Below are 27,821 nucleotides of genomic sequence, written 5' to 3'. Positions count from 1 at the left end.
GTCAGTAATCTTGGAGTGCTCTTGGGTGAAAATTTGAAAATGAAACGACATGTTTCTACCATCTGCAAGAAAGCGAACTTCCATCTTTATAGGATCAGCCCAAAACCAAAAAATTGGATACTGATACAACGAAATTGACCATCAATGCCTTCGTAACATCTGCACTAGACTATTCAAATTCACTTCTTTACGGTTTACCATCATATCTCATCCACCAACTACAGTCTTTTCAAAATAAAGCAGTCCGAATTATCACAAGAACCAACATTAGAGAAAACATAACTTCAATCCTTGCAGATCTACACTGGCTACCTACAAATAACAGAATATGTTGCAAAATCAACCGCCTCACATATAACTGCCTCAACAATCCCGATTCTCCGGCCTATCTTAAAGATTTAATTCATATATTATATATTCCTCAACGTTCCCTCTGGTCATCAAATCAACTACAACTCAAAGCACACAAAACAAACACAAAATTTGGAGAAAGTCTTCTGTTTCGCCTCCTCCCAAGAATGGAATAAATTTCTATCAAACAAAGTTGTTCTGCCTCAAATTTTAAGGAGAATCTCAAAACAAACCTTTTAAGGCGTGTAAGTGATTTTAAACATTAATTTGTGCGCCACTGAGCAGTTTTACTGAATGTACCAGCGCTATACAAGATGGATTAGTATTATTATTAGAGTGAGACCATTTTCAGATCAATACTGTGAAATTAAATGAAGTGGGGTTTAACGAGATCAATACTGTTTCACTCTCCAACATTATTTGGTTTGGAATAGAATGAAATTTAATTCCTTTTCTTGGCAACACCTTTTATGTTGGTTGTTTTGATACAGTTATTTTTTTTAAGGAGGAACGTTTAGTCGACATAGTGGTGTACATGTAGGGCGGAGGGCCTGGCCAGGAAGAGTCTAGTTGTTCGGGTGGTACGGAAAAAAACGGTGTCTGTTTTAATGTTGGTGTTCACATAAAAGAAACAGGGCAAAATTTCACCCACACTGTGCGTCGTATGCCAATTTTCATTAACTCGGTTGGTGCAGAAAAGTAGGACGGTTAGATCTATTTGATAAGGCCAACTTCAAGTTTTGTGAAAGGTCACGATATGTAAACAGGGCTAGCGCTAATCCCAACCCTAACCCTAGCCCTAGCCCCAATGCTAACCCTAACCTACAATCACGCCAACAATCACGTGCCCTAACCTTAATTTCATCTCAGCGACCTTGACAAAAATTGAGCTGTCCTTAACAAATAGATTTAGCCAAAGTAGGATGTTAAACTACATTTCATTCACCCGGTCAAAAGTCACTAAACACGGCCATGAAATGTTTGATCTTGATAAATGTTTTTTTAAATGATCAATAAAATTTTTATGTTATAAATACGTCCATCTTTAAACCCAAATAAAAATCCCCATAAATATGAAAATATATATATATAATGAGGTATAATTAATACCCGGAGTAAAATTTGATAATCGTTATCTGATAGAATTACAATCCACGGGAAACAAATCCAATAAAGGATTAAAAATGGATTTGTTTCCCCTGCACTTACCGAAAATGTAATATTGAAAATTTATGTCTTGATGATCGCGATTACCATGAAAATATACTGAGCATGCGCCTTACAATATAGCGGGAAATATCAATAACACAGAAAATTGACATTGTTTTCATAAAAAAATAGAATACACTTTAATAATTTTATATTTAACCCAGTACATTTTAGATGGTCCTTTGATCAATGAAATATGGTCGGAGTTATAATAGAGGAAAGAGGAGAACATGAGGTAAAATTATTAGACTAGGGGAAGGCCGAAACCTAAATGCAAAAATGAATAGTTCAGAATAGTTAGTACAGACTAGGCCTATTTTTATTATTTATTAATACGGACACGGGAGTCACACCCGTGGGATCTGCCAGAGTGAGGACGCGCATCCCCGACAAAAATCAAACACACTCCCCAAATGCTTGGTTACAATTTCACATTTGTCGAAAATGAATTAAAAAAGCGTTGAAATTTGGATAGATAGATATAATTTTGGTTGCCGTCGTATGGTGTTGAATATTATAAATGTACCGGTAATACCGCCACCGGCCGTATATAAATTAATAATAATATAGTTGAGTAGGCCTATTACTGTATCAGTAAGTGCAAATAAAACCAAAAGACAAACTTGCAGATCAGACACAATTACACAGATTATTGCAACCCATAAACAACAGATATCAAACAAAATGAATGGATCTTGGACCAGTCGTAATACTATAGCTCGTAAGGGTACAGCCCAGGCCTGTGATAAGGCTTGGCTTCAGTGTGGATTGATTATCATTGTGCAAAAATATGGATGTGTAGGCTTGTCCTAAGCGTGGTACATAGTACCATGTTAGTGTTAAATAAAAATGCCATACAGTAATGAACAATTTGAGAAAAAATAAACTCATTCTCTTCCATCATTCCATTTGTGGACATGGCTATTACTCAGTAAACTTGATGCAGTGTATATTTGTTGGCGCTAGGCCTACTGACAAACATGAGCAATATGAATACATCTATGAAACCTTAAGTGATTCAGAGAATTTTGGCAGTTGTTTTCTCTGGTCATAATAACAAGAATGGGTGATACTAAATGCCTCTAAAAGATTATAAGTTCCATAAAAAATATGAATTGGAGAGGTAAATATGTGATAACATGAAATACTATAAAAAGTATCGGACGTACATCTATGAAAACCCAAGTTATTCTGAGAACTTTTGCAAATCTTCTCGTTTTATGGTCATTATATAGTAAGAGTGGTTTATTCTAGCTATAGATATGAAGTTTTAAACAATTCCATATGAATGAGAGACAGAAAAAAAAATGTAAATATTTGGTAACGGACATACATTCTCATAGCAATATTTTTTAATTTTAGTTAATTTCACAAAAATGTATTATTTTATATTTTAATGCAGTGGTTCTCAACCTTTTTTTGCACACCTTGGAGCACATGAAAAAATAGTGGCACACCTGGCTAAATATAATCTTTAAGTGGCATTTAGCAATTGGGAAACACATTAACAGAACACTGTGTTCTGTTAATAGCTAAATATATTTGAAAAATATTTGAATTTTGCAAAATAAAAACATGGAAAGTCATAGACGGCATAGAACCGTGGACGCACACTAGTCATAGACACATAGAATGACTCAAACTAAATAAAGAAAAAAACAGCTATGAATTTACTTTATTGCAGCGTTTCGAATTTCATCAGTCTTTAGTGAGAAATTTTCTTATTGTGCTGTTCAAAATTTTGCGGCACACTTTGGAAGATCTTGCGGCACACCTGTGTCCTGCGTCACACTGGTCGAAAATCACTGTTTTAATCTATAAATATCATGTTTATATACATTGTCAGATAACTAATGCCAAATCATTCATTATGTGACAGAATAATCAAACACAAAGTAAGAAAATACAATAAAATTATAATTTCAACATTTACAACGTAAACTTTGACACAAGACCAAATAGAAAAAAATAATTGCAAGATTTTCCACCCAAATTTAAGATTATCTTCAAAATATAGATTATTTCCCACCATAAAACACTATTTTTGTCCAGTTATCAACTAATTAAATTTTTCACCAAATTGTATACTTTTGCCCCATATGTTAAGAATGTCGGAACTTAAATTACTAACTCTCACCCTATTCATGTACTGTCATCATACTAAAATTGTGAATTCTCTTATACTAATAGGCCACCAACAGGATCAAATCTTGGGCCTGGTTAGTCTGCTAGTGCCACACCCTGGCTGTCTAGTAGGCAAGTCACAAGGAATTTTCTTTGTTTGAACAAGGAATTGAAAGCAGCAAATATGCATGCGTTGAAATATTACGTTTGTTTTTTGGAAGAATAACATATTTTCATTGACACATGGATGACAGACTAAAATATACTGCAAAACATACACTTTTCATATCACAGATTCACACCAGAAAGTTATATAATACTGTTTATTTTATTATTCTATGAAATATAATTTTTTAGGCAAGTAAAACAAGTGATGTAAAAGGTGATTGTGATTTTAATGATAAAACAGATAGTGGAATGGATGATGAATCAGTTAAAACTGACAGTCCTTTAGCTGCAGGTAAATATTCATGTAAAGCTTAGCAATTAACATGACCCTTTGTGGCAACAGGTTTTCAGAAATATTGGCAAGAGCCTTAATTATCCAATCCTTAAAGTGAATTTATGTGTACTTAATGCTCCTGTAATAATGTTTAGCCTGTGTGCAGTTACAGTATACACATCTTTTCCCGGTTTAGATTTGATGTTGTTGCAGTTGCACTCACTAATTTTACACAGGTGGTATGAAATATTAACCTATTATCCAGGTCTAGAGCTAATTTTGTTTATCTTTTAGAAAGTATGGCTCAGGTAAGTATGGTGCTGTGGGTCCTAGGTTTTATCCCAGAATTGGCTGAGAAAGTTCTTTGGGTTTTTTTTCATCCAGGTTCCCCCTGTCAGTGGCTCAGCATGCAGGACCTGGCAAGGAAAGGTGTATTAATTGTTGTTGGTATAGGTCTCAAACCTGATGTGCTGTGTATACCATTTATTTTGTATGGTGATGAGTATAATATCATCATGCAGATTTCATATAAATATATTACATGTACTTACTCTTTCTGTAGATTCTGATAGTGAGGATGAAGTTATTGTCACCAAGAAACCAAAGAAAAAGGTGATTAGATTTACAGTATGATTGATTCCATAAACTCTAGGACAGTTAAACTTAAAGCATTTTGACATCTCTCTGTGATTAATGTGCACCTCTTTACATCAGTTTCAATTTGATGAACAGCATATTTATGACCAACCCATGTGCCAAAAACTCTAAAATAATTTCTTAAATATATTGAGAACTAGTTTACATTTAAAGAAAATTTTCTTTTCTTTTTTTAAAAAAATTAAAGATGATTATGGAAGATAGTGATGATGAAGATGATGACAGCAATAAGAAAACAGAAAGTTTGAAAGATAATGATGAGGAAAATAGTAAGTTTGTAACTGTAGTTGACTATTGATATTTGATATTTCATTCAAACGTTGGATTTAATGCAAGATTTCTAGAAATAACAATTTTAGTTGTATCTGACAAAATTTCAGGCATTGATGAGTTTGAATCTATCTGGTATTTTGAACTTTTTGTCAAACATATATTAAAATATTAGTAAAACATTGAAAAAAGACAAATATGTGCAAGACAAAATGCCAGATTCGGGTTATTTATTGACAGATTTTTGGCAATCCAGACGGACATATCTGGTATGAAAGAACGAAACAGAATCACTGGTTTAATGTAAATATATTTATAACTTTGGAAATATTTTCTTCTTTAGGTAATGATACAGAGAAATTTAGAAAGACCAAGGTATGTTGAGTTGATTTTTAAGTCCATGATAACTGTAATACTGTTATATGCCTATTTTATATTGAATTTATTTTCTATCTTAAAACAGTAGATTAAACAAAATGTTTCAGTTTATGTGAAATTGTTTACTGGTATGTAATGCGATTATTGTAATATTTTGAATTAGAGTGCTAATGAAGTTCTAGATGAAGTGATGAATGATATAAACAATAGTGATACTGTTGAGAGTGGTAAGTAGAAGATTACTTTAACAGTTTTTATCGGTATATTTCCTCGCAGTGGAGAGCCAAAATATATAATAATTGATTAAAGAAATATTCAAACCATATTCAGCATGCAAGGATATGAATGGTGAATTGAAAATTTCGCAACAATTGATGATCTCTACAGACGCTATAAACAATCTAGCAACACCTGTACGTGTTTGGTGAAATCTTTTGATGGGCGTCAGTTTAATCCATTTGAATCCAAGCCAGCACATTATCTACATTTGGCATTTGGGTTTTGTTTTGTTAATTAAAAGGGGGTCACGGTGGCTAAGTGGGTAAGACGCTGGCTCGCTAGCCTGGAGGTCGGGTGTTTGATCCCTGCATTGGCTGAGAAAGTTCATTCAGATTTTCTGGCGTTGTTCCCCCTTGTCATGACAGTTGGAATTTGATAAAAGAGTAGGTCATAGTGCCGCTGTCCAGGCAAAATTTCCCTCAAAGCACACAGAATGGCGTATGCCCGTCTTCATTAGCCCAGATCAAAGCAGAACAGTAGGAAGTTAAACCCCATTTCATTTCATTTCGTTATTTAAAAGTTAAATAATTGATTTAAGAATAGACTAAGCCAGAAATATTAGATATTGTCAAAAAAAACCCCAACCAGGATAAAAGTATGATATTCAATATGGCCTGGTAAAAAAGTTGACAAATTATCTTTTATTTACAGAATCTGAAACGGATCTAAATACGGAAGTCAAGGCTTCAGAAGATATAACAGATAGAAAATCAGAGGTAAATTTGTTACTCAGTGTTCATCTTAGGCGGCTCCATCTAAACTAGAAAAATATAGGTTTTATACACAAATTAATACACAGGCTATGTTACTTTCAGTAATTGACAGACTAGTTAATTACTTAACACCGCTAGTGAAAGTAAACAGTTGTAAACCCAACACTCATTATCTAATGAGACTGAAAAACTAAAACTAAACATTAAATATAGAAGCTCCTGCTAAAACAGCACAACTACATGACACCCAAGTTGTAGTGTTTTTGTCCCACATCTTTCAAAGAACACTAATGAGTATTAACACTTTTTGCTTTGGGAGCAATAACTCTGCAAAATGATTGGGGTTATAATATGTTCAAAGTTGGTGTGGATGTTCATTGGGTGAATGCCTCAACTGAGTTTGATGGTGAACATCTTTTGCTTAGGCTAAGCAGAGATAAGCATTTTGATTGATAAAGATTTTGGGAAACAATAACTTCTATTATTGTAGATGTTCGTAGGCTCTTTATGTCATTTTTAGTATTTTAAAAATGTGTTTGTTATGTGAAACATTTAAACTTGCTTATAAATCTTATTTCGAATTGATTTGGTTTTTTCACAGAAACTGGTGTTTGATAGTGATATATTTGATGCTGAAGAAAGTAGTGATGATGAAAAGGATAAGAAAGAAAATGATAGTAATTCAGGTAAGCTAGGAATACACAAAAAAAATGAATAAGAAATGCTAACTAAATTGTCCATAATTACAATAAGTTAAATTGTGTCAAAGATGGCATAGCCGCTGAAAATATACCAGTATTAAACTATAACAGACTCCTATCCAAAAATTGAACAGAATTGAGATATTTAGCTTGAAGGGAATGTATAGAAAAAGTAATATTTTCTATAGCTAGAGTTTTGGTTACACCTTATGTTCTAATAATAGTATGGTTATTTCTAATTTAGAATCAAGTGATGGAGAACAAGATCAAGGTGATGAAGGATTTGATGAAGACAATTTAGATCCCAAATTATTGGCTAAGTTAAAGAAATTAAAGGTAATTTGTTGTTTCAAAACCTTTCTTCTCTATATTTGATAAAACATACAGTATTTTCTTGGTTAAATGTAAAATGTTCATCATGTAATTAAATTACAATATATTTTTGTAGGGAGCTGGTAAACAACTAACACGTGAAAGTAAGCAAAGAAAAGCTAAAGATGCAGCATTAAGTATACATAGTGAATCACAGAGAATATTACGAGGTAAGTTTTCATTGCAAATATTGTTATTTTTATACGCCCATATGGAAATGTGGTCGCATATTGCTGTCGCCCCCGTCCGTCATCCATAATTTCTTGTGGAAACTCTACAGACTACATTTATCATCTGATTGTTTTGAAATTGATATATGGTGTTTACATTCATGAAATGAAGATGTCTATTTAATTTCAATAATTGCCATTAATTTCTTCTGGAGTTATGACCATTGTTTCACTTTGTTGTCATCTGATTTATATGAAATTTATATACATCATTTGAATTAGTGAAACGAAGAAGTCTATTGAATTTCAGCCATTTCCGTCAATTATGTCTAGAGTTATGGCCCTTGTTTCACTTTGTTGAATGTTGTGAAAGCTCAAATGACAAACGTTATCATCCGATCTGTATGAAATTTATATACATGATTTAAATTAGTGAAACGAGGAAGCCTATTGAATTTCAGCAATTTCCATTAATTACATCTAGAGGTATGGCCCTTTTTTAACTTGTTGAATCTTAGGAAGAGTCAAAGTCAAACAACAAAAGTTATCATCCCATCTGTATGGAATTTATAGGTGTCATTTAAATTAGTGAAACAAAGAATCTGATTGCATTTTAGCTTTATCTGTTAATTACTTATAGAGGACAAAAGTGATCTTCCGATCTGTATGAAATTTATATGCATTAATTAAATTAGTAAAAAGAAAAAGCCTGTCGAATTTCAACAATTTCTGTAAATTACTTCCAAAGTCAAGGCTATTATTTCAATTTGTAGAACCTTGTGAACCCTCAAACAAAGAAAATTATAATCTGATCTGTATGAATTTGTCTTGTAAATGCTGCTCATTACTTACAAAAGAATAAATATGCGACAAACCTTGTTGGACAATTTAGCTGTGGTCAGCGTATGTTTTGTTGTAAAAGTTCTAATAACGACTTTCAATTATATTTTGCAAATTGCGACATAGGCGACTGATAATATGAATTCATGGCCTATCAATAGATTTCAGCAAAAATTGATTCAACTTTCTCACCATATTGCTTGCTATATTGTTTTTAAAAACCCCCCGGTCAAATGATGATCAGAGACTTTAACTATATGTTTGATCAGAGACTTTAACTATATGTTTGATAGTGCAATTGATTGAAACAGTTTTTTCTATTCTGTAGTTTTTGTGTAATCAGATTTTCCACAGCCCATAAAGAGCAAATACACAAATTAAATATTTGAAAAAAAAAGAAGATATAAGCTTATACAAGCTTAGTAAAAACTTGAATAAGAAAAGCATTTCAAGATTCCTTACTGTGAATCTGTCCACTGTCTGTTGTTTTAATGATGTGTTTTATTTTTTAGAATCTGGTGTTAATTTACCGTATCACCAACCTGCTCCCAAATCATTAAATGATTTTTTGGCAAGAGCCAGTAAGAAACAAGCTCAATACAAATGTTTAAAAAGTATTAGAGACAACAAGTAAGTAGTTCTAGTAGAAACACAATTTTTATAAAATTAACAAATTTTTCTTGAAACAAGTCATAGTATTTATAGAAATGTTTTTTTAAATAGCAGCAATTTATGGGCCTCCAAGCCTATTACAATGGCACACAGACTTATGGCCCCATTGACTAATTGGCCACTGTGTGTAGTCAGCGACTTCAAAATGTAGTGCACTTACCCACAAATCAGCTTCTTGTCATTTTCTCTATCTCAAATGGGTTTATAATTTCTGTATTTCAGAAATGCTAAAGTTATTGAAGAAACATTATCAGAGAAAAAAGAACCTGTCACCACACAGATGTCACCTAAACCATCGTCTAGTAAAATAAACACTTCATTTGATGATTTATCTATTACTGAAACTTCTAACAAAAGTGAACAAAAAACTGAACAAACGACTGTTAATCCTTCTGAAGCAAGTGAAACTCTTTTAACATTTGATAGTGGAGATGAACTTCCTGACATTTCAGGAGAATTACCAATTAAACCTATTAGAAAAACATCAGATGCTGTAAGCCCAAAGTTAATCTCAAACTCTAATCTAGAAACAACAGATATGACAAATAGTGCTATCATTGACAAAAATACTAATAATGTGGACAGTATGGATTTTTCATCAGACTGTCTTAAAGATGACAGTGATGATGAGGTTGATAAGGTCACAAAATCATCTACAAAAAAAGAGTGCTCAGAAGAAAATGTGATTTCAAATACAGAATCGAACAATGTGGTTTCTAAAACTCCTAAACAGTTGATATTGTCTCGCTTAAATCTAAGTATGGAAGACATGCCCAAACTTAGTGGGGATACTGACTCCATTATTGTTTTTGAAGAAGAAAATGTTACGCCTAAAAATCCAGAATTGTGTAAATTTATGGATCGGTTCATGGAACATTCAAAGAAAAAAAAGAAAATTAAATCTAAAGATGTTGATATCAGGTATAATTGTTTTTGTCATCAGTATTTAAATGGAGTATATTTGTGCTAATAGAACTGGAAAGTATAGGCCTGTCTTAAACCGTATGTCAGTAGTTCACAGTGCTGTTAAAGAGACCACAGGTCTTCAATTATCCCAGTTAGTGCAGAAAAGTAGGACAGTTAACCCCCATTTCATTGATTAATTAAGAGACCATACAGGCATATTTTTATTTGTTTATAAATTATAAGGATTGTATAATCTCCCTTACTGCCTTATATTATTTTGATAATATTTAGAGGTATAGTTTAATATTGATTATATTTGTATTTTGTAGTATTATACAGAAAGAAAGTGATGGTATTAATAAAGAAGAATTAAAATTAAATTCATTCACATATCATATAGAGGAAGAAGAACCTGTAACGCCTGATTGTGAAGTACCAGGTATGTATTAGAAATTAAATGGAATCCCATGAAGGCTTTAAATCCATGATGCTGTAAGGGCTTTGGTAAATCTTTTGAGAGCCAGACCCTTTCTGAGAAATATACACAGGGCTAGCCAATATCTTGTCATTCAATGTGAAATTTTCAATACTAATTAATCAATGAAATTATTTTTAAAAATTGTACTTGTTTAACATTCACTTTATGTGAAATTTCATTTTTGTTCTTACTGGTTATATCTTCTTTACATTTTAGGAGCCAAACTTCTGTCCTTAAAAGAAAAGTTACAAGCAGCTATGAAAGTAAAAAGAGAAGAATCCCGCCAGAAGAGACAAGAGATGTATGCTTTAGAGAATGAAGAAGGTTTTGATGTTAGTGGTGATGAAGAAGCTATTTTAGATGATGATGCTGAGATGACAGATGGTTCGGATACTGATGTAGAAGATGATGAGTTTGATAAACAGTTTGGTGATGCAGAGTTTGATGATGAGGAACAGGTAATGAAAGAAATTGTTTGTTTTATTCATTGTCCATTGTTTAATCATGCAGAAAAATCACATGGCATTAGATTCATCCATTTGCCACGTAATATCTCAAAATTCTAGTTTCAAATTTGATTGCTTTTGCATTAGTTTGTCAATTTGTACAATTGTGGAAATTTGATTTCAGATTGCTTAATTTTACAAATATGATTATTATGTAGGTAGAGAATCCTTTTGCTGATGATGAGGCTGAAGAAGACAATGATGACGGTGGGGAAGAAACAATGAAATTACAACTTGATACATCAGATGAAGAAGATGGTAAATGGACCTTTAATAAATTTATTGATAATGATTAAAAGTCCAATGGAAGAATTTGTAAACTACTGTTATGCATAGAGTATAGGCCTATAATTGGGTCTAGGCTGAGAATGTCTTGAACATCTTTAGTTTAACTATGATTGATAAATAAATATCTGACTGATAGAAAATACAATGAATATGTTACTTTCAGATGAACCGATAAAGACATACAGATCACAAAAAATTGCTGTTATTAGTGATGAAGAAGAAAGTAGAGATGCTGGTATTCAAAATATTGATCCCAATGGTATGTTACCATGAATTTATTACAATTTATACTGGGTTGTAGAAAGTGCAGCCTTAAATTAATGGAGTCAGAATAGATTAAATTGCACGAGAATGTAATTTGCTATTATTTCATATTTGAATTATTTAATCCCTAGTTTTACAGTCTGTGCTTCTAATAACAAATTCAGTTCACAGTAGCTTCATATTACAATGATAAAAAAAGGGTTACATTTCAATATTTATTTCCCAAATTATCAAAATTAGATTACAATTTGTTTTGTTAATGTTTCTGACTGATACTTTTACATTACATACACTCGACACGGCAAATGTGCACGCTTCATTGACTTGTCTCAAATTGATTTCTGGCTAATCACGCAGTGCGATAACAGAGTCTATTTGAGTCTATAAATAGCCATCGAACGTGAAATTCTCTACACATCTATCAACTATTACAGCCGTAAAAAATCTATTGTTGACGATTCTGAATAGCAGTAATATTTAGCTTTTTGGTTATTACAGCAGCTTTAGAAATTACGATCTTTTTATTTTTAAATTGCTTTATCATTAACTATTCCGTTAGGAGCGGCATCTTTTGGTTTAGTACAAATAATATCTCTGAAACACTCGGGTTAGGCAAGAACACGATACTAGCAGTAGTTTCATTTTACTTTTACAAGGTTCTTAAAACAATTGTTGAGTTGCCTCATGTGCGTGTTTCTAAATTCAATTTCTTGTTCCAGCTTTCTGTTGTGTCGTAAAAAAGTAGGCTTGATTATCCTGGCCTGTCAAACAGGTGTAGAATGGTCGGTAGACGGGTTAAGCGAGACTAAGTTCTAAACAAGGGAACGTAACCTATTTTTTACTCAAAAGTGCCCGGATGTTATGGCCGACACTCGTAACAATTTTTCAGTCTTATTATTTATGGATGGTTAAATGGACATAGCTTATCAAGTAAAATCTGATTTGTACGAATCTGATTTGAGGCTTTGTATATATATATTGTGTAATTTTTCGAGATATTTGGAGATATTTGAAGATATTTATTTATGGTAGGGCACCCTACAAATCAGAATCATGCTGATGTATGCTTAGGTTTTAAACCCCCCATAATTTGCTACAAAACACAATCCTATATAATACCAATGCAAACTGTGATTTGTCAATAATTTTATGGTATGAACATACGGTTCTAATTATTAAGATATTTTTTAGATGATGATGATAATGAAGATGTAGAGGCTGCAGAACTTTCTCCTCTTTCTAAACATCTCAATAGTCATACACCTGTAAGTCTTACATGCTATTATATGTTTGTTTCTGTGTCCCCTTTAAAAGAAAATTAGATGTATTTGTTCATTTGCTTTATTGTTCACTTTTATTTGCGGAAAAGAAAATGAAATGTTTTCTATAATAATATAATGTGATAAAAATCATCCAACTTGTTTTTAAAACAAAACTGTTGTATTAATTAACTTTTTGGCAATTTATTTGATGTGTATATTTGACATGTTTAATTATGTTATTACAGAAAGTTAGTCGTATGCGTAGTTTAACTATGCCTATAGAGAATACCCAGGATCTATATGATGATACACAAGATATTTATCCTACTGATACACAGCCATCTCAAAGTTTAAATTTTCTACTAGAAGATTCACAATCACAGATGTTAGATGCTGATGGGTATGGATTTTATTAATCAATTCCTTATATTGTTTTTCAAGTATATTCTGTTGGGGTTTTTTTTCCACATTATCTGTAACTGTTATAATAATGACAGATTGGATGTTATGCTTTGGTTTTTGGCATTTGAATGTTCAGTAAATATTAATACTTGGCTTAAAAATTTAATAATCATTATCTTAATTTAAGACACTAACATAAATATGTATTATATGTTTAATATTTAAACAGATTTTTGAAAGTTCGATCTTCATCTAAGCAAGCTACAAGACGATCTCTGGGTGTAGAAGACGATATACCTAATAATACACAGGACAATATGGATGAATTGTTAGGTTTATGTTCCGGAAGATTTGCAGGTGAAGCGTAGTTTCTTTATATAGTTTAGTATTAGTTTTTATGCTTTTTTTCTGTTGACAGATGTAACTTTGTTGTATTTATAAAAAAATAAAATTGACCATTTATTTCAATGAAATGGGGTTTAACATCCTACTTTTCTGCACCAACTGGACTAATTAATTAAGATGGGCATACACCATACAGTGTACTATAACTATAAGGGACATTTTGCCTGGACGGTAGCACTACAGCCTACTCTAATTTCGAATTATAACTGTCAAGGGTTTTTTTACGTGCACGCCAATGTGTACACAGGACCTCAGTTTTTCATCCCATTTAAACGACTATACTTTATCCCTTGTCAGTCCCTCCGTCCAGCACCACTGATATAGGGATACCACACTGAAAAATTCTTATGAACTTTCTTGGAAAACACCGGAATCAAACACCAGACCTCCAGGTTAGCGAGCCAACATCTTACTCACTGAGCCACTTCAATTCCGTTATTTCAGTGATGTAGAATTGTTAGAGAAATAGTTGAAAATAAAACAATTCCTATTATTTCTTTCAGCTACACAAAATAATAAAACATCAAGTAAAAGTTTATTTGATAATGATGTACAGCCAACACAAGATGGTGGTAATATGGATGAATTACTAGGATTGTGCTCCGGTGTTTTTGCTGCGTAAGTATTTAATTGAATGATGCAGAAATTTTTGAAAATTTTAACCCATCCATTATTGAATCTTACAAACTCACAATTCTCAAATACAACATTTGGAAACACTATCCTGAAATTAGTTGGCAACCAAAATAAGTTTATTTACAGTAAGTGATGTTATAGAGGGATAAACAAGGGTATTATTCAATAAAAGATTATATTCCTGACAATACAGATTGCACAGTAAATTAACATGAGATACAAAAGAGGCAATTTGCTCATTGCTGTTAGATTTAAAATGAGAAGATACATTATTATTTTAGAACTGGTGTAGAAAAAAGTCAAGGAACTAAAAGGAAACTGGAAGATGATGATGATGATGATGATGAAGATAGTAATATGTCACTAAAACTATTATCTGAAGATGAAGATGATGATATAAAAAAACCTGATGAAGGATCTGATAAGGTAAGTAGCAAGGAATATTATTAATATTTCAGTAATATCCAATATTAAAATCGAATAGATAAGATAGAGTTAACTACCTGACAAAAACAGTACATATCAACAGTAGTGTCATAAATTATAATTAATTAGATATTTTTATGAGTATATGTGATGTTTGCAAGGACATTATAGTTAATAACTTTGTTATAAATATAATTTCTTCAAAAGGATGTTAATAATGATGGTGATAGTAAGAAGATGGAAAACAATAGTGATTCAGATGAAGATGTTTCAAATATTATAATTAAATCAAAGAAAAAGAAAGGATTCAAGAATAAATTTGGGTAAATCATTAGATTTTTGACAATGCCAGAATAATACTGTATTGAATGAATGAATAAATGATTAGAAATAGTATGCATTTTTTTTATACACCTACATTTTAAACATACAATATGCAAGAGCTAAATCTGGCTATTGCAGGTCTTTCTTTAGGCTTAAAATGTTTACTAAATTATTAATTAGGCATTAATTAACTTATCCAGACCATAATCAACTCTCGATGCCATTGCTAGCCTACGATATTCACTGGATTTGAATACATTTTGTGTTGGAGGATTTAATGTCAAAGGGGAAGTGGATAGTGTGTGCTGTGTCATAAGGTCTGTCATTGAGTCAACTGCCGTGGTTTCGATTCTCCGGTTGTATGTGACCAGTAGTAGGTTCGCCTGTCCAACCTTTGTTTGTTTTCTCCAGGTCCTCCGGTTTCCTTCCACTGCTAAAGACCCGTAAGTGCAAGCGAATTATTGAAATGAAATTGAATTGTTTGTGAGTCCCGAAATGACCTAGTTTGTGTCGAGAGGATGTTAAACCCCATTTCTCTCACTCTCTTTAACGTCAAAATGGATAATCGAGATTTTGTTTTTTATTGTTCCGACTTCAGTAATTATGATCGAGGCTAGGCCTAAATTCAATCGCTAATATCTCAGTTCAGAGTGGAGCAATTTGACTGAAATTTTCAGCATGTTCTAATTACGATATCTATTTCTTAACTATTATAGCGAGAACTGTCAAGTCTTTATCTAATCTCCCATAATGCCCCTTTAATATGGATGTATAGGTCACCTATCCACATTTAATGTGGACACATATTATGTCACTTGTGTCTTTCAACCGTCAGACTGCTAAACTTTTCTTGTCAATCCTCTACACACTACAGTTCATTTTGTGGTAAGAAAAAAAACGTAACAAAATTTCCAGTTTTATTAATTGCAAAGTTCAGAGTTATCAATGACAACCTGTGTTGATTATTTCAGTAAATTACGGGCTGAGTTTGTAGATGAAGAAGCCGAGTTATCAGGTAGTGAATATGAAAGTGATGAAGATTTAGATATTGATGAAGATGACGATATATTGATGGAAGAAGAAGGAGATAAAGATAATCCTATTAATGAAACAGAACTAAGAGATCAAGTTGGACGAGCTCACTTGTAGGTCCTAATTGAATAGAATAGTGAATCCTCCCCACAACAAAAGATAATCATTTATCAAATAACTGTGACTTTAGTCAGTAAATAAAGTCTTAATTAACAAATAATTTGTTGGTTTGCAGTATACTGTAATTTAGCAACATAACAAAAAAAAAAATAGATTGGCTTAAGAATTGAAGATCTGCTTGTAGTTTGCAATGCTAAATAAGTCTTTAGAATATTGATTTCTTATAATATACTTGTATGTTTTATATTTGATGTATAATAGGAAACAAGTAATAGATGAAGATAAAAGAGAGTTAATGAGATTTCAAGAGATGTATTTACCTGATGGTGATTTACATACAGAAGGTGCTGGTAGAATGAGACGTTTTCGCTGGAGTAATATGGGTAGGATTTAGTTCTTTAATACAGTGTATGTTACATAGTCCATTTTATGCGGCATCGCATATTTAAAACAGTTTAAATAGGAAGTACTGTACTGTCACATGTGTTGAAGAGTGGGAGGAAGCATGGATGACAAAGTCTAGAGTAAGGAAGGTATGGTAATTGCTGTATGTTCCTGTGTTCATTTTCCTGATTGGTCTTTCAATTGTCAAACAATTAAATAGATTGTCATTAATATAATTGAGTTAAACTTGAGTGTGGAAGTAAATAAGTTATATTATTATTCTAAAATAGATGATGAATCACAACAAGATATGTTTGGTCAAGATTCTGATGCAGAAGGAGAAGATGGTGATGAAGAAGCAACAGAAGAATTAAAATGGAGAATGGAAAGATTTAAAAGAGAAAAATTCCTTGAAGAACAAAAGGTATGAATTTCAATTTGGGGCTGATATTTGATTTTGTATGCTTTTGTTTATTTATAGATCAAGGTGTCTGAGCCAAACCATTATAAATTATAAAAGATGGCCTTTATTTATCAAAGACTATTTACCTTCACTTTGTATGGTACTCCATCAAGTCTACTTCTCTTTTTCGTTTGGGATGAATTTAAACTATGATTTGTGTTTATTTTCTCAACAAGTGACTTTCTTTATGGATTGGATAATATACAGTATTATTATGCATATGTCAAAATGTATGTGATTTTTGAATATACTGCCAGGTTTTTACGTTCTTGAGTTAAGTTTGGTTTGAACTGTTTGATTTTGGTGAGCAATTTTTACAAAGTGTTTGTTTTAATGAACAGGAAAATGAAGAAAAAGTTGAAGAGGAAAGTCAAGGAGAAGAAAGTCAGATAATGAAGTTTGGAAAATGTTTTCTACAGAAAAAAGGTAGGTTAAACCAATTTTATATGCCCACCTTGAAATGTGGAAGTATATTGTCGTTCGGCATCCACAACTACTTGCGCACGCTCTAGCGACTAAAATTATAATCTTATTGATTTTAATTTATACACAATGTTTATGGTCATGAGACGAAGAAACCTATTGATTTTCAGCAATTACTTCCAGAGTTATAGGCCTTAGTCACTTTGAAAAATTGTGTGGATGCTCTAGAGGCTTAAGTCCAAATCTGATTGACTTTAAATTTATACAAGAAATCTAGAATTATTTTGGGGGGTTATTACCCTTGATTACTTTTTAAATCTGTGATTTCCGATAATTATTGTCAGAGTTATGGCCCTTTATCCCTTTGAGAAATCTTGTGGACACTCTAATTAGTGGGGATACTTGATGGAACTTTCCATAATTAAATTCTCTCAATTCCCAAAATAGTGTCAGTCGAGCGAACAGGAGAATTTTGGAGTACAAAGCATGTGCCAAATGCATAAAAAATATCTCATGACAGCTGAAACATATTTGTTACTTAAAATAAGTCATGATTCTACTCACACCACCTCAGCTGTCGGGCCTGGCAGGACTATGACGGGGCTGAATTCTGTATCACTTGATTGCAATTCTGTCAATTCGGAATCTTCTGGACTGACAATCGAGCGCCACCAGTCTCTTCCCATTACCTACAAAACAATAAATAGGCGACAACCCTTGTGGACTGCTCGGGTGACTTAGCTGCTGTGAGTGTATGTTTCGTTCCTTGCCAACCTATCTTTTTTAAAAATCAGTTAACTTCTAGTGTTGAATTTGAATTTTTGGGTGAATTAATAACATAAAGCATTAATTGCCATATTCGAATCCATATGGACATTGATATTTCTACATGTATGATATTTTAAACACTAGGTCAGATAAAGATTAATGGTGATATTTTTTTTGTCCCCCGCCTTTCGAAGAAAGCAGGGGACTATTAAAATGGGTTCGTCCGTCTGTCTGTCTGTCCGTCTGTCTGTCCGTCCGTCTGTCTGTCCGTCACACTTTTTGGGACACAATAACTCTCTTCCTAATTGAGCTAGAATGTTCAAACTTGGTGTATGTGTTTATTAGGTCAATGCCTTGATGGAGTTCGAAGATGAGCATTTTCCGCTTAGGGTAAGCAGAGATAAGCAATTTGATTGGTTGATGCTTTGGGACACGATAACTCTCTTCCTAATTGGGCTAGAATGTTCAAACTTGGTGTATGTGTTGATTAGTTCAATGCCTTGATGGAGTTCGAAGATGAGCATTTTCCGCTTAGGGTAAGCAGAGATAAGCAATTTGATTGGTTGATGCTTTGGGACACGATAACTTTTAATTGAGCTAGAATGTTCAAACTTGGTGTATGTGTTTATTAGGTCAATGCCTTGATGGAGTTCGAAGATGAGCATTTTCCGCTTAGGGTAAGCAGAGATAAGCAATTTGATTGGTTGATGCTTTGGGACACGATAACTCTCTTCCTAATTGGGCTAGAATGTTCAAACTTGGTGTATGTGTTGATTAGTTCAATGCCTTGATGGAGTTCGAAGATGAGCATTTTCCGCTTAGGGTAAGCAGAGATAAGCAATTTGATTGGTTGATGCTTTGGGACACGATAACTTTTAATTGAGCTAGAATGTTCAAACTTGGTGTATGTGTTTATTAGGTCAATGCCTTGATGGAGTTCGAAGATGAGCATTTTCCGCTTAGGGTAAGCAGAGATAAGCAATTTGATTGGTTGATGCTTTGGGACACGATAACTTTAGTTCTAATTAAGTGAGATTGATGAAACTTGGTGTATAGTTTCATTACAGTAATACCTTGACTAAGTTTGATAATGAGCATTTTCTGCTCAGGGTAAGCAGAGCGATACGCAATTTGATTGGTCGAGACTTTGGAAAACAATAACTCTCCTACTTTGATTGTTAGACTATAAGTAAAGATATACTGTTTGATTGTTCAATACTTTGTAAAAGATAATTTGTGATAAATTTATATGTGTCCTCTAATTATTTTCCTATTTCGGCGGGGGACATCAGCCTCACTGTTGGCTTGTTTTTCCAGATCCAGTTGGTAGTAAAAATCCTCTACAGAAATCAGTATCATTACCAGTTAATAGTAGTAAAACAATAGAACCAACTTTTGTTAAACCTAGTCTAAAGGTATGCTATATACAACATATAACATTGATTTTATTTCCCAATTAATTCCTAGTACAGCATTGAAAATTAGTTAAATTAAACATTGAAAGTACCAAGTTTCAATAAAATATAATGTTTTTGTGGTTTTTTTTTTTTACAGAGTACCAAGAGAGGTTCATTCTTGAATCGAAGTAAAGAAGCTCTCGCTAAAATTGCTATTCATACCAAAGCTAAGATGAATCCTAATGCTACAAAACATTCTCGGAATTTTGTCTTTCAAGTTATATCACCAGAGAAAGATAAACCAGAGGTAATTATCATTGTAAAACATTTTCAATATTATAAAGTTATCTTAATTGATCATTAACAATCTAAAGCCAAGTATGTTACATGCATAAGGAAATCATTAATTTATTCTTATGCTGCCTGGATAACAAAGTTATTTTTTTATTACATTGCTATCTTTCTGTTGAATAAAATATATAATCTAAAAATCTGCATTCAATGGATTTAGTATTAGAACAAATACATATTGGAATTAGAAATGTGATCATATATTGTTGTTAGATCCTTTCTATCGATCCAGTTTCCAAATTTATCATCTATTGACTTGAAATTGAATCTGTTGATATATATATATATATATATATGTGTGTGAATTTATAATGTGACAACCCTTATTGCAACTTATCTCCTTTATTTGGCAGCCACAACTACCACTACCCAAAACAACACCAAAATCTGTAGTGAAGAAACCACCAGCTAAAAGACAAAAGTTAGCCAGTAAACCTACTAAAAACAATACATCTAGCATCTTTAAACTATTAGAAAAATAAATATTTTGTTTCAAGATAAAGTACTTATAAAAAAAAAATAAAAAAAATAAAAAATATCCGAATTTCTAATAAGTATCTTAATTTACCTTTAAACTATTTGGGAAAAAAAGCTGAGATAATTATTTAAATATTTAATATAAGTTCTTTCTTTTCAACTTGTATTTATGTATAAATATTAAAAGGAGGTATATTATTTTTTCCTTGTAAATAAATGAATCTATTTCCATTAGATTATGATGTATATAAAAAAAATAATAAATGTGAATGTTTGTGTGAATACTGTATGATACTGAATAAAACCAAACTATGAAAAATGAATTTGTAATTGATTTCTTCCAGTACTTGATTTATAGTGTTGGTTTTCTAATGAATGGGAGGTAACTCTGTATGTTACTATAAATAGAACTTTTCGGTTTATTTCCATCATCTTGTGCAATACAAAGTAAAAGTTCCGGTACTGTGACTACTTAGATATGAAGCAGGGATATCAAAAGGAATCATGGCGGTATATACACCAAAAAGTGAGGCTGGTTCCAGTTCTGATGGGCAGGTTTCATTTGATGCTGGAGAGCTTAAGATCTTAGATTTTAGAAAAGATGAGAGATTTAATGAAAATAATATAGAAAAAATGGATATATTAGACTTTGGAAAAGAAGGTTTCTTGTTAAGTAATCTGTTAAGTGAATTAGAATGTCAAGATATAATAAAGAAAGGAGAGGAAATTGGATTTGATTCTATCCATGGGGCTAATGATAATTACAGAAGCTGTAAAAGGTATGGTAATAGTATGTGCAGGGGAACTGCACCACACATAATTACACAAGACAAACCTATGGACAAGACACAACAAACGCACATATTGGATCAAGTGAATCGATCCGGGGAATAGCCATAAGCGTCCACTGTGCTGTACTGCCTCAAGCCTGTAGTGATACAGACTTCTCAGTGAAAAACCAACTAACAAGGAGAGCAACTGAAGAAAAAGGGGAATATTTCCCAAATGTTATGTACTAGTATGAATCATGATCAGCTATGTGCTACATGAAATATAAATATGGGCACACTGAAGGAAAAAACCTTTACAAGTAACCATTTTTATAGAGGCTGCAATTCTTAACTGACCGTCTCAAAACTTTACATACTTATTCCTTATACTCTAGGGATGATCCCTATTGTTTTTGGTGCATGCCTGACCCCCCAGGGGCAGAGCCACGCTGATTTCTTTTATTTGTCATCTACAAACTTCATTTCTTAGTGTATCATCTTGAAACTTTGCATACTTATTCCTTATACCTTAAGGAACATCCCTATTGTTTGTGGTGCATGACCAACTCCCAAGGGGAAGAGCCACGCCCTTTTTTTGTGTGTGTGTCGCATATAGGCCGCATTTCTTAAGAAATAGTCTTGAAAACTTTTCATACTTATTCCTTATACCCTAAGGATGACTTCTATTATTTTTGGTGCATGCCCCTAATATAAATTTCATCTAAATCCTTTCATAATTGATTGAGAATAAGATAAATCAGTCATATCCATTCTTGCTGAAATTTATAGTGGGTGTGTACCATGATAAAAGGAAGTCTCTTTCAAATTGACCTTGTTTAATATTATTATGATTATATCCAGTATTATTTAACATTTTATGAGATATTTCTAAATTGAGAGGGAATGACCTATTGTTTTCTTAACGATTACTGCCACCTACTGCCTTTGTGTATATCTTTGTTTCCTCATAACCTGTTTTCCTTTTAGAATTACTCTAGAAAATCAAACATTAAATGATATACTGTGGAAGAGAATACAACCATATTTAGGTGATATAAAAATAGATGGAGATCATGATCAGCAACATATACATGGTATAACATCTGTTTTACAAGGATTGTGGAAACCTTGTGGATTAAATAATGTAAGTTTCCAAATATTGTTGTCTGAAGTCAACTCCACACTGAAGTTATATAACTTTATAATTCCACTTGTTTTCTTGGTTTGAAGGATTCTAAGTAGGACTCAAAACGTTTTGGGGTGGGACCGATCAATTGGAAAATTAGAATTTAACTATTATTTATTTTTTTTTTTTAAAATTTCAAAACGCTCGGCTCGGCTGGTCGTTATACATATAAAGATATAATCTCAAGCCTCAAAGAATTCTAACCAGTTCATATACCACATTTTCTTGACTGGTTGGGACACATAAATATGCAATTAACTTCCTGCTTATATGTCATTATATAATTTTATATAAAATGTTATAAAATCTCATGTCCTTTATTATGTAAAAACGTTAAAATATATTTGTATATATCAAGCTTCAATGAGCTGGGTCTGCTAAAGGTTCTTTCTTTTCTTATACCTCTTTGCCAGGAATGATAGGTGTTTCCACATGTATATCAGTAATAAACTATGCTACAGACTGATTATTATATTGCTTGAACATATGAAATGGAAAAAATTGTTTAAATATAACAAGTGACAAAATGCACTTTTTTAGTCCTCTTTGCCGTGGTTGTTTTCTCTGAAAACACATAAGATCAAAAATTTTGTTGCCTCGCTTTGCTTGGCATGAAGCTTGTTTGTGCCCCACCCACCCCTTTACAAAATTCTTGTCTCTGCCCCTGTGTAGATGCCAGATTCTCCCTCAGTAGTAAAGGATGTTTCTTTAGAATCATGAAAAGGTATTTTGACAGTAGTATATCATTATAAATATTTCATACCTAAAAACAAAACATGAATTCAAATATTTGCTTTTCAGGTGTTAAGATTATGTAGGTATTTTCCTGGAGGACATTTTGCACCACATTATGATGGATTTTTTGGTCGATCAAGTAGTGAAAGATCTTTACAAACATTAATGTTATATTTAAATGGTGATTTTAGTGGCGGTTCTACAAATTTTGTTGATGAAGCCCAAGAATTGCATAAGGTAGCCTTATAGTATGGTGCTTTTTACATGACAAATTAAATTTGAATTTCAGATCCATTCCAAATTTTAGAATATATACTACCGGTAATTAACGAGAACTGCATTTGATTTGCTGGTAGACTCCTTGATTACAGCTATTTTCCGCATCCTTATTGCTTCCTTGTCGTCCCTTGCCTTCTATTGAAAGGAAGACAATTAAATTTGGTATATCCAGAAAAACATATAACTTTATTTCTAGTAAATGGATTTTGATATATCTTCATTATCGAAATCTCTCCCGTAAGTTTTGAACATCACCATCATATTGGTTGGTCTTTCGAAATGCAGTAAAGAACAGAATAAAATATACCCTTATTATGACATTCAATTGTCTAAGTTTGAACATTTGTGCCCTCCATACATATAAAATTAGCTTATCTGATTGGCTGATAAAACTAAGAGTATATTTTCATTATCATAATTACTCAACTAAGTTTGAACATCAATCATGTCAGTAGGATTTCATTCTGATTGATAAATATGTGTGTATGTTGCATTCACTGTAATATACTAAACAGCAAAAAAAACAACGTTAGTACGATTTCAAAATCAGAGAGGCACTTTAATCAAATCATTCTAGAAAACGACTTACTAAATGGATTAAAGCAATTTTTTGTGAACAGTATGTTGACACATTAGTGATTAATTCATCACAATTTCAAGACATTACGTGAGGGTTTAGAGTCTGTGCACAGTCTATACATCAGTATCTGGTGTGTCCACTGCGAATATCAATAACAGCAGCGCAGCGTCTGTACATGGTGTGGACCAGACGATTGATGAACGCCGTTGGCACCTGGAACCACACTCTCAGAAAAACCTGGCGCAATCCATCAGCTGTGTTTGGTCTCGGTACAACGCTATTTAGTCTCCTCTGAATTTCATCCCAAAGATATTCATTCTGGTTTAAGTCCGGACTAAGTGCATAACGTTGACACTGTTCTGCTGTAGAAAGTCACAAGTAACTCTGGCGGTGTGGGCATGTGCGTTGTCATGCTGGAAAACGTTTCGATGACGTGCGAAATGTGGTATGACGTGGGGTCTGAGAGCTTGATCGATGTAGCCACTGCTGTGATGCCGCCTCCTCTCTCTGGACCACGTTTTTGGAACACCACAGGACCCACTCTCTGGTTCAGGCCGATTCCATCCCAAACATTGGTGAGAATAACGCTGGCCACGTCGATGCCATATTCTGGTCCTGCCATCTGCAGTTGATACGCAATACCGACTCTCATCTGTGAACAGAACAGTTCTCCATTGCCTGTGTCACCAGTTCAGGTGTTGTTGGGCAAACTGTAGACGTTCACGTTGATGGCGAGGGTTGATGATCGGTCCACAGTAAGGTCTACGGCAATGGATGTTCCCTCTGGTGAGCAGTCAGTGGACTGTATCGGAACTGATAGGTCTTCTGTGTGTTCCCACTGTCTGACGTGCTGTCTCAGATGCCTGTGTGAAGGGATTCTGCACGTGCTGTCGCACAACATGGCGGTCTTGTAGCCTTGTGGTAACCCTTGGTCTAACATTTCCTGGGTTCAATTCTGTGTTTGGGAAGGAGCCTTATTGCTCAGGTTAAGTTGGAGATGTGGTCACAAATATACAATGAAAACATTTGGAAAGTTTTATGCAATGCGTCTATTCAGAGTAACATACCAACCTGACGTTTCTTTTGTTTTTTAGTGTGTATCCTTACTGTGAAAGCTCTATCACCGATATAATAATACAGGGGACCTAACTCAACTTGTTAAGGTTTGCGTGTGTTGAAATAGGTAATAAGAATAATGAATAATGTAATAAGAAAGAATAATGAATGAATAATGTTGTTTGTTTACAGGGAGTAGATGGTAAATATTGTGCAGAAGATAAAAATATTATTTATAGAATTCAACCTAAAAGTGGATTGGGAATTATTTTTAATCATCATCGTTTGCATGAAGGTCAAAAACTAGGGTAGGTATCTATATAAATAAAAGTGTGTATGTATGTATGTGTGTATTTTCGCCCATCACGCCACATATGTGGTATCAAATTAATCAGCATGACCCTGTGAATCTTTTAGGCCATTGAATTTGGGCCCCGGGGCATCGTATCCTGCTAGTTAGACAATATATTTGAAGATAAAGATCAAAAGTATTTGATAAATTTTAGAGGAATGCTATTTTAAGACAGACTCTCAACGACTGTTTATCTTTGGTCATCCTTCCAAAGCAATGTCTAAGTCTCTGCTTTCACAAATTCTCAGATGAGGGTAAGTTTGTCTATTTTTCTTGAAATATAGTATTCTGTTAGATTAGTTCATTATAAATAAAACTTCTAGATTGTCTAGCTATTATTTTTGACTACAATCAATAGTAAATATTAGGTTTAAGGAAACAACACTTTATGAAAAATACTGCCAACTTTTCATCCATTTGGAACATTAAATTTTGTATTATTTTATGTAGAGATGGTGTCAAGTACATACTTAGAACTGATATTATGTATAAAAATCAGGATAAGGTTCAGTTGGTACAGGCAGAAGAAAAGGCATTTGAAATGCTTCAAGAAGCAGAAAGAAAAGAGGTTTGAGGAATTTAAAACATGTTTTGAACATCCATAGATTGTCTTTTGTATATTGCTTGGCAGATGCACAGATCCACTGTTTTAAAAATCTCACTTGACAAGCTTTTAATTTAGATAAACTAAACTAGATCTAGCTTTCCATGAAGAGTTAAATGACATCATTACATCAAAAAGTATTTGAATGTTGATTTTTGTTGGTGTTGATGACCTGGCTTGTTGGAAGATCAATGATGACCTGGCTTGTTTTGAATCGGCTAACCTCCTTCCAGTCATAACAATAGATTCAGACACTTTGTCTGGAAATTAAGGGAGGCAGTTACCTTACTTAATGTTAGGGGGGGGGGGTCTAATATAACCTAACTTAAGTGGCTGACCTGAATTCCAAATAACCAATCAATCATTTAGTCCACAGCATGTTGTTTATGTTCACAACAATATGTCGGCTTGTTGCAACACAATGAGAGTTACTTCCCTGCATCAACTTCCTTTGCAATTAATGATTTATGTGATCAGTCGATAAAAATAGCACAATCATCAAGGGCAGGTAACTTGAATATTTGCCCCCGCCCACATGGATTAACCCAGAGCTTAGTGGAGTAGAATGAATTGAGACCACTGGAGATACGGAGGATGATCAGATTGTGGCTCCAGACAAAATGCTTTAATCCCTAGTCCATTCAGTACATGTTTACAGTATTTAATTAAAAGAAAAGTAAAACTAGTGTTTTATTAGATTTCAGGCACTTTATTTGGAAAACCAGATGATATATTAATTTTTGTTCACTTTACTTGTCTGGCCAAAAAGTCAGATTGCCTGACAGTGCTTAATTTGTGGAAGACTTTCTGAAACAGGAAGATGCCCACTTCCTGACTAAAGTCTTTTTTCCAGCAAAGCTAACTGACTATGTACCATTTATAGATTTATCAACTCGTGTTAGTCAACTAACTTTATAAAACTGTGTGTTTACTTTCTATTTAATATTGAACTTTGTATTACAGGCATGTGGTGATTGTTTAGAAGCAGCAGAGCTGTATAGAAAAGCCTTCAAGTTGTCTCCTACTTTAGCTGAATATTACAAAAGTTGACATATTACAATACACACATTTTTGTTATTATAAATTTTTGTATATGTATTTTTAAGTTTAAAGATTTTATTTTTTAAGCATGTGTTCATAATTTATTTCTAAACAAACATTATCACTTTCAAAAAGAAAGTAAAGGGAACTATCCAAAATTCAGGAACTACAAGCAGGCTCAATTACTTGCTAACCTGAAGGCCCCAGGTTCTATCTAGTGGCTGAGATAGTTCCTCAGGATTTTCCAGCATGGTTTCCCCATGTCAGTGGTGCATGACGAGGACCTGGCAAGGAAAAGCGTCTATTCATTCAGATGGGACTGAAAAACCTAGATCCAGTGTACACCTTGGTGTGCACATAAAAGAACCCTCGACATCTGGAATTCAGTTGCTGTCAGGGCCAAATTTTCCTCATAGCACTCTGCATGGCATATGCCTATCTTCATTACCTAGTTGGAGCAGAAAAGTAGGGTGTTAAACACCATTTCATTCATTCATTCAATACTGAGTAGCAGGGATGGACGGCAAAGGAGCTTGTCAGTATGATAGGCTTGGGGGCCCCCTTAAAAACCTTAATGTTCTTACATAGTTTGGGGGCCCTTTTTAGTCTTGAATTTACCATGTTTTTTGATGAGTTGGTAAGAGTGCTACTCGGTAAATTTGTGCATAAACTAGAAACATCCGGATATATTCTAGAAAGACCCATTTACAATTAGTCTTTCACGAACC

At 33.2% G+C, this 27,821-nt stretch overlaps 2 protein-coding genes across 2 annotated transcripts; both read left to right on the top strand.

Annotated features, from left to right (window-relative positions):
* Positions 1-1,633: 1,633 nt before the first annotated feature.
* Positions 1,634-20,675, top strand: LOC126820332 (claspin). The gene is made up of 29 exons (XM_050548198.2): positions 1,634-1,795; positions 4,042-4,144; positions 4,689-4,738; positions 4,971-5,052; positions 5,397-5,428; positions 5,595-5,658; positions 6,362-6,426; positions 7,025-7,109; positions 7,369-7,460; positions 7,573-7,666; positions 9,019-9,136; positions 9,401-10,099; positions 10,414-10,523; positions 10,779-11,020; positions 11,227-11,326; positions 11,520-11,615; positions 12,812-12,885; positions 13,128-13,282; positions 13,514-13,641; positions 14,193-14,307; positions 14,607-14,751; positions 14,959-15,074; positions 16,047-16,220; positions 16,489-16,610; positions 16,902-17,035; positions 17,416-17,500; positions 19,583-19,680; positions 19,820-19,969; positions 20,367-20,675. Exons 1-29 carry the CDS (start codon positions 1,757-1,759, stop codon positions 20,493-20,495), a joined length of 3,696 nt encoding a protein of 1,231 aa, XP_050404155.2. The 5' UTR covers positions 1,634-1,756; the 3' UTR covers positions 20,496-20,675.
* A 229-nt stretch (positions 20,676-20,904) lies between these two features.
* LOC126820336 (uncharacterized) lies at positions 20,905-27,179 on the top strand. Its single transcript, XM_050548204.2, has 6 exons — positions 20,905-21,269; positions 22,248-22,404; positions 23,248-23,418; positions 25,289-25,404; positions 25,899-26,016; positions 27,016-27,179. Exons 1-6 carry the CDS (start codon positions 20,995-20,997, stop codon positions 27,100-27,102), a joined length of 924 nt encoding a protein of 307 aa, XP_050404161.2. The 5' UTR covers positions 20,905-20,994; the 3' UTR covers positions 27,103-27,179.
* The last annotated feature ends 642 nt before the right edge of the window (positions 27,180-27,821 follow it).

Source organism: Patella vulgata, chromosome 5, assembly GCF_932274485.2.
Source record: "Patella vulgata chromosome 5, xgPatVulg1.2, whole genome shotgun sequence".
Classification (NCBI taxonomy): Eukaryota; Metazoa; Mollusca; class Gastropoda; family Patellidae; genus Patella; species Patella vulgata.
This window is presented reverse-complemented; position numbering and strand designations above follow the sequence as displayed.

Bases quoted from the DNA above. Each gene is read 5' to 3' on its own strand.
- LOC126820332 (XM_050548198.2), top strand. From the start codon at position 1,757: ATGGTCGGAGTTATAATAGAGGAAAGAGGAGAACATGAG. The intron at 5,429-5,594 runs GTATGTTGAGTT...ATTTTGAATTAG, and splicing joins AGAAATTTAGAAAGACCAAG to AGTGCTAATGAAGTTCTAGA. The intron at 14,752-14,958 runs GTAAGTAGCAAG...TTTCTTCAAAAG, and splicing joins CTGATGAAGGATCTGATAAG to GATGTTAATAATGATGGTGA.
- LOC126820336 (XM_050548204.2), top strand. From the start codon at position 20,995: ATGGCGGTATATACACCAAAAAGTGAGGCTGGTTCCAGTTCTGATGGG. The intron at 23,419-25,288 runs GTAGCCTTATAG...GTTTGTTTACAG, and splicing joins AAGCCCAAGAATTGCATAAG to GGAGTAGATGGTAAATATTG. The intron at 26,017-27,015 runs GTTTGAGGAATT...TTTGTATTACAG, and splicing joins AAGAAGCAGAAAGAAAAGAG to GCATGTGGTGATTGTTTAGA.